Source organism: Argentina silus (genome assembly GCF_951799395.1).
Source record: "Argentina silus genome assembly, chromosome: 9".
Classification (NCBI taxonomy): domain Eukaryota; kingdom Metazoa; phylum Chordata; class Actinopteri; order Argentiniformes; family Argentinidae; genus Argentina; species Argentina silus.
Window position 1 is genome coordinate 12,137,931 of NC_139663.1, and position 7,172 is coordinate 12,145,102.

Here is a 7,172-nt window from a genome sequence, read left to right on the forward strand (position 1 = left end):
GAGTGGTTGTGGTCCAGCCTTACTGAGCATGTGGGCAGAGGGTATTGTTTCACACTGCCATGTGGAAATACTGAGGCTGAGGCTCGGGACCGGAGCTTGTAATGAGTCACAAGTGGCACCATGTCTCTCAGCACCACATTAACCCTCTCGCTGTCCTTCCTGGTCCCACAAATGGGAGCCACGTACAGTACTGTGCAGTACTAGAACCACCATAAAAAACAACAGCCCAGTCTGAGAAAATATAGGAGTGAATAAAGCACATTAATACTGTGGCGTTAATACTTGTGCATACAACACTTGACATTTCAAACAATATCACAACTGTTCCAAGTCTCTCACTTTATGGCTCTGGTTTTTCCAGTGCTGATTAGGAGAAGGGCTTAACAAAGGGCTGATTGTTGAACAGGCCAGCTCATTGGTCCTCTCAAAAGTTACACACACATGTGATTTGCAAACGCATGTTTGCCGATATAACCCCTGGCGTGTATTGGCTGTGTCCCGCCCCTTTCCGCCCCATCTGGCCCAGCCCCCAGATTCAGACAGTGGTAGGCAGGGCTCTGCCACATTTTACCCAGGCTTAGCTTAGCTTAGCTACTTCACCTGGTACAGTAGGTGGGGCTGGCCACAGCCGATACACCCAAGACAGAATCAGGTTTAACCACATTTCTAGATTCACTCACTCCCTCCCTCTCTCTCTTGCTCTCTGTCTGTCTCTCTATCTCTCTCCCTCCCTCTCTCTCATCTGCAGGGTGTGTCAGGCAGCTGTGAGCCCTGATTTGATTTGTCTGTCTGTCTGTCCCCCTGTGACAGCCAGAGCTTCACTGTTGGGGTGTGGGACTACTCTGTTGGGGTTAATCCCCCCCTTCCCTGACCCTTGAACTCCAGGCAGTGATACTGTGCGTATCATAGTTGTACTGTGTGTATCACCAGTGTGTTGTTTGAATTCCATCCTAGAGTATGTTTGAAGCTAAATATGCCTGAAGCTTATCTGAAATCTATGATTAACATCCTACTTCCCTGCCTTAGGCTACTGAAGCTCTCTGTAATGATCCGGTCTGGCCAGGACTCCCCCTGTATTCACATCACCCCGATGACTGAGTCTGGCATTACAGGAGATATATTAGGTGCCAATCATCATCAATTATCATAAGTGTGAAGAACGATTTGTACTTGGTTTCTCTCTCTCTCAAGCACACATACACACACACACACACACACACACACACACACACACACACACACACACAGAGACACACACTCTCTCAGGCTATGACTTGTACTTGTTACCCACAGCTCTCCCTCCCTACCAACCAACGACATTCTTTCATCCTGACTATCCTCCCAGAGAGAGAGAGAGAGAGAGAGAGAGAGAGAGAGAGAGAGAGAGAGAGAGAGAGAGAGAGAGAGAGAGAGAGAGAGAGAGGGAGGGAGGGAAGAAGCTTTGGAGTGGGAGAGTGGTTGGGGATCAGGAGGAAACACTACACCCACATGCGTGCGTGTGTGTGTGTGTGTGTGTGTGTGTGCATGCGTGCGTGCGTGCGGAAATACAACAGTAACAACATGATTGCCCTGGCTACAGACGAGTCACCATGGCAGCGTAGATTGAATGAATGACAATGTTATGGGAGTTCCCCAACCATCAGTGAGTCACAGTCTTCTTGTGAGTGTACTCCCGGAGAAAATAGCCACCATCGGCTGTGTGACAAACACATAAAACATGGAACTTGAATGAAAAACAAACACTCTACCCACAAAGTTGTTGAAATAGTGACTTTTGTTTATGTGTGTGTGTGTGTGTGTGTGTGTGTGTGTGTGTGTGTGTGTGTGTGTGTGTGTATGGTGGGTGTGTGAGTGTGTGTGTGTGTGTGTGAGAGAGAGAGAGAGAGAGAGAGAGAGAGAGAGAGAGAGAGAGAGAGACATTGAGAAGAGTGAGAGATTTGGGTTGGGTGTGGACTTGAGGAAAAGAGGGCAGGGTAAGAAATGGGCGGGGGCGTAGTTGTGAGTGTTTGTGCGTTCTTTGGCAGGGAGGGCTGAGTCTCATATTTGGATCGTAGCGAGCAGGAGGACAAGGGCTTCAACTCAGAGGACACCATCCAAAAGTAAGTTCTACATTCTGGTTCTATTTTAGAACTCTTGTACTGTACATTTTCTCAACTTGAGTTGTTTTGAATGTTAAGAGCTTCTAAAGGTAGGCACGCTTTCTATTTCTTAATCTTTCCACAACTATTAGAAATGTGTCAGACAGGGTCAGAAATGTATTTGTATTGTAGACTGTAGCACATACAGAGCAAACAGGTTGATGAAGGTTCATATTAGGCAATAGGGAAGCATAAGCAATCATTCAGGGTGAGTGGGAGCACTGAGGAAGCACAGCAGTTCACCTTGTTTTCAAGGTTATTCCTTGTCAGTCAGGTAAGATGCAGATTCCCTCAAACCCTTGAGTAGTTGATATCCAGAAATGTAATATTTGAATATTTGAAAATTCAAATATGAAGAAGAATGTTAGTAGCGTCCGTGGGTTCTGAATGTGATTATGTTTATAATGCAAATGTTTAACCCATCAAACCTATCCTGTAATGTCAGGTAGCAGACTGTGTGACACAATGCATCTGAGCCAAGCATTGCGTATCTCAGGGAGAGTCCTTCACTTGGATAGGGTGTATTTTAATCAGCATTGAGTCTGTTGGCTCAGACAACAATTTATTGTCTGGGCTATAACTCCTAATTCTACCTTTATTTACCCTTCTGTATACACAGAATATTTTACACACACTATAGCATTAAGTAAGAAGCACACGTTGCCAATTACAGTAATTGGAAGTATGGACAGTTAGGGCTCCGGCAGGGCAGCCTGGGGACGCATCGGTGTTCATGAGGATCACATCCCCAACCCAACCCTAACCCACTCCTATAGTCCAGAGAGGTCCACTGCATTCCAGATGCGCTTCCGCCTCTCTCCACACACACACACACACACACACACACACACACACACACACACACACACACACACAGACAGTGAGAACCGTCAGAACCTCTTCATAGTCCTGGGGAGGAGTATAGTGTATCGGCTTTTCTTCATTCAAAGAAGAAAATGTATAGAGTTGTTTAATGAAGCATGTAGAGCAATCAACTAACTCAAATATTGGTCATAAGTGGCTATTAAAAAAAGTGTATTTAGCATTATTCCTTCATTACTTATTTTCTGTCTACTCCATTGCTGTGTCTGATTCCTATCAAATTAAATAAAATAATGATGGTTGTATTTACCATGTATTTCAGTTTACCATGTATTTCAGTTAATTTCAGAGCTGTATGGGTTAGTCTTATTTATACAGGTGCTTGTGTGTGTGTGTGTGTGTGTGTGTGTGTGTGTATGTTTGTGTTTGCACGCGTGCGTGTACGTGTGTGTTTAGACAAGGGGCATTGGGTGTGGGACAGCCAAAGGAATAGGTATTCTCTACAGTTATTTTAAGGAGTGGTGGTTTGTTGCAAGCTGAAGACAAGTTACAACCCATCGCCAACCGACTACTTCCCTCTTCATCCCTCTCTTTCTCTTTCTCTATCTCTCCTCGCCTCTATCTGTTTCCCAGGGCTAACAGTATCTACCCTGACTGATCAGTATCTCATATACACAGTTACTCATCTCTCTTCCTCTCCACCCTTTGATAACTCTCTTCATCACACCTCCCTCCGTCTCAGTAAGAGGGTGCTGGAGTGTGGTTCTAAACCAGGGTAATGAACAGTTCTGGAGCTCAGCCGCACCCTGAAAGGAGGGGGGGAACGGGTGCCAAACTCTGGCCCTTGCTTCATTAATGAGAGCTGCTGCTAGGCTGTTTCAGGCCAGGCTCACACTGGGGCCTGGGACATATCTGATCACTGTCTGTCATTCATGTTAAGCCTTAGCTGTGACGATGTCTCTGTGTCGGTGTGTGACAAATATAAGAACAATATTGCAAAAGTGATACACAAGAAAATGAAACTAATGGAACTCTCTCTCTCTCTCTCTCTCCCTCAGTCACCATGTTAGTTCTTCTAGCCGCAATCTTTGTTCTTCACATCATCTGCATCATCCTCCTCCTAGTCGCCACTATTGACAATGTAAGTATGTGCTCCCTCCTCTTCCCCCACAATGCACTGCCATAGCACAGTATGGCTTTATAGCACGGTATGGCTTTATGTGAGTGTGTGCACATTTCTAGCATGTCTGTAACGTGTAGAAAACAAGAGATGAATTCATGCTGTGTTTGGCTCACGGTGCAGTTCTGTCAATTTTCCACTTATGTTTCTTCGGGCACATTTTTGCTTTGTGTGTGTGTGTGTGTGTGTGTGTGTGTGTGTGTGTGTGTGTGTGTGTGTGTGTGTGTGTGTGTGTGGGTGGGTGTGGGTGTGGTGTGGGTGTGTGGCTGTGTGTTGCTGTCATCATATCAGATCATCTACCTGCACGCACATGCACACGCATATGTCTGAGGTTTCAAAGTCTTTAAATGCCTGTTGTGGTGATTGCTTCATAGCATACCTGTCGGCTACGGAATTACTGTGGTATTCTAGGGATGTGCATTCCACCCATTGACTGTTGTCCTTGAGCCTGGGGAACATCCACACACGTTATGACATAAACGAAACTACCTTCTCCTCCCCTCCTCTCCTCTCCTCCTCTCCTCCTCTCCTCAGGCGTGGTGGGCCACAGACACGGTGGTCACGGATGTGTGGGCCAGATGGACACAGACCGCTGGAGTCTGGAGCTACAACTCAACTCTCCCCAGTATCTACCCTGAAGGTACGCCAGCCATATATGTCAGAATTCATTCACATGTTTGGTCCAGTGGTTAATGCGGTGGACTACAGAGCATACATAGCAGCACGAGGCAAGGGTCGACACTGACTCCACCTCATCTGCATCCTCCTCTCTTTAACTTCTATAATAAAAAGAAGTACACAATATGAAAGAAAAATTGAAATCCATTCTCGTCGGAAAAAAAACTGAAAATAATTCAATTAAACATCCCTTGAGGCAAACCGACACGGCAGAGAAATAGCATTGTTTCTTTGTTGGGAAAATATACCTATTAATTAGAATCTAAATTACTTTTTGTTTTGTCTCAGCAAGCAGCAGATGTCTGAATAGAACATTCTCTCTTAAAAATGTGCATTTACTCTGCACAGATGAGAACAATGCTGAGTTTGACAGTAGTGCAGGTAAGTAGCTGTCAGTGTGAGTGTAGGGTAAGCCTGCCATCAAACCTGTCTTGTGAGTGTGAGTCTGTCAGCGTCTCCCACGATACGTATTCTATTGCCCAATGAGAGGTGGAACAATGTCATGGTCTTATAAAGGAAACTGGGCAGAGAGGGTGTGGTGGGAGCAGGAACACAGTCAGGGGGAAGTGGGAGGCGGGGGGGGAGGGGGGGGGGCAGAGGCTAGATCTGCGAGAGGACATATTTTGAAAGTGTATTGCAAATACAGTGGGTGTTTGTACTCTGGTGTGAAAGTACACCTGTTGCAAAATTACATGTCTCATGAAGTGTTTACCTACGGAGGTGATCTCCTGTCTCCTAAGTGGAAGATCCAGGAGGATTCTTTTACTGTATGTTTCCTAATGCAGGCTTATCTTTTCCATTGAACTTTTAGCTTATCTTTTCCATTAGTTCAACTCATGACAGTCAGATTAAAAACATTCAATGTTTTGTGTAAATGTTGATATCTCCGAAAAAAAAGTATTTATGCATTAGTAGTAGTAGTAGTTTTCTGGGTGTGCCTGTTCTGTAAATAGTCTATACTCAGGCTCTCTCTCTGGCGCCCTCTACAGAGTACCTCCAGGCAGTGCAGGCCAGCTCCATCCTAGCCTGTATATTCTCCATCCTGGGGCTCCTTGTGTTTGTGGCTCAGCTCTTCACTCTGGTCAAGGGACAGAGGTTCACCTTCTCAGGAATCTTCCAGCTTCTAGCCTGTAAGTATCACCCTAGGATCTCTCTATGTCTGCTTGTCTCTCGTTGTGTGTGTGTGTGTGTGTGTGTGTGTGTGTGTCTCTCTCTTTTTCTCTCTCTCTCTCTCTCTCTCTCTCTCAAAATCTCTCAAACCTTCAACCAGGCCATGACGCTCATCACTGACCTCCCCCCCCTCCCCTCCTTCCCTCCCTCCCTCCCTCCCTCCAGGCCTGTGCATCATGATTGCAGCCTCCATCTACACAGACATCTTCCACAAGAATGAGAACGGCTGGTACGGCCACTGTTTCATCCTGGCCTGGATCTCCTTCGCCCTCACCTTCATCTCTAGCATTATCTACTTTGTCCTGCGTAAGAAGACAGCGTGAGCAGGACCCCCCTGTGAGGAACATCTCTAGCTTAAACCAAGGACAGGCTCAATGTCATAGGCTCTGTTTTTTAGTTTTTTTTATACAGTTGGATTCGGATATGAGTCCTAAGAAAAATAATATGTTTGAAATGATTTGAGATATTTGAGATACTTGAGGTGTGTTTGATGTAGGTTGCCATGCATGCAGCGTGTGCACTCCTGAGACTATTTCAGAGCTTCCTTTATGCATGACAAGGTCAAGTGCACCTCGTGTTTTTCAAATATTGTTTTTATTTCCTGCCTTGAACTTCGATTAATGTTTCCCTGTTTTTGTTCCTACAATATAAAAGGTGTCAGTAAAACTCTGTATTTACAGTGTAACTACATAGGGTGGTAGCATGTACTTACACCTGTTAAACCTAAAAAAGATTTGCAAACAAACTCACTATTTGTGAATTCTAAAGAAACAATTCTAGAGTGAAAGGAGTTTCTGACATACTATGTTAATACATCTAAATCTAACGTTTGTCGGGGATGATGTATGCACACACAGTTTAAACAGGTTTAAACAGGTTTAAACAGGTTTCAGTTTTAAGTACATGTACAATGTGTGCCTGCACGGCAGTTGCTACCTGCCCAAGTATGTACCATGTAAATATTTAGCTTTAATAACACATAATATATATAGTAGAACAACCTAATTTGTTTAACTTAATACAACGTATATAGCCCTAATATATTCAGGAGGACGGAGGGAGATGTTAGAGATCGGAAGAGTCTCTAGATTCATCATAGCAGACTCACTTCTACTCCTGAACTATTTCTGCTTACACTTGATTTATATCTCAATTAGCCCCAGAATAAAACAAGCCCAACACAC

General features: G+C 44.7%; 1 protein-coding gene across 2 annotated transcripts in view; it reads left to right on the plus strand.

Annotated features, from left to right (window-relative positions):
- The first annotated feature begins 2,030 nt into the window (after positions 1 to 2,030).
- LOC310809542 (epithelial membrane protein 1) overlaps positions 2,031 to 7,172 on the plus strand; it is a 5,686-nt gene continuing 544 nt past the window's right edge. Inside the window, exons 1-6 of one of the 2 annotated variants that reach the window (XR_014554402.1) lie at positions 2,031 to 2,099; positions 4,019 to 4,101; positions 4,675 to 4,780; positions 5,808 to 5,948; positions 6,154 to 6,815; positions 6,846 to 7,172. The exon at positions 6,846 to 7,172 is cut by the window's right edge and continues 544 nt beyond it. Coding sequence is in view for 1 of the 2 variants with exons in the window: in XM_083676852.1 (XP_083532978.1) it covers positions 4,024 to 4,101; positions 4,675 to 4,780; positions 5,808 to 5,948; positions 6,154 to 6,311 (483 nt within the window). In the remaining variant the exon portion in view is untranslated. Of the gene's footprint in view, positions 2,100 to 4,018; positions 4,102 to 4,674; positions 4,781 to 5,807; positions 5,949 to 6,153 lie in introns of both variants that reach the window. The other variant, XM_083676852.1, reaches the window with a different exon arrangement.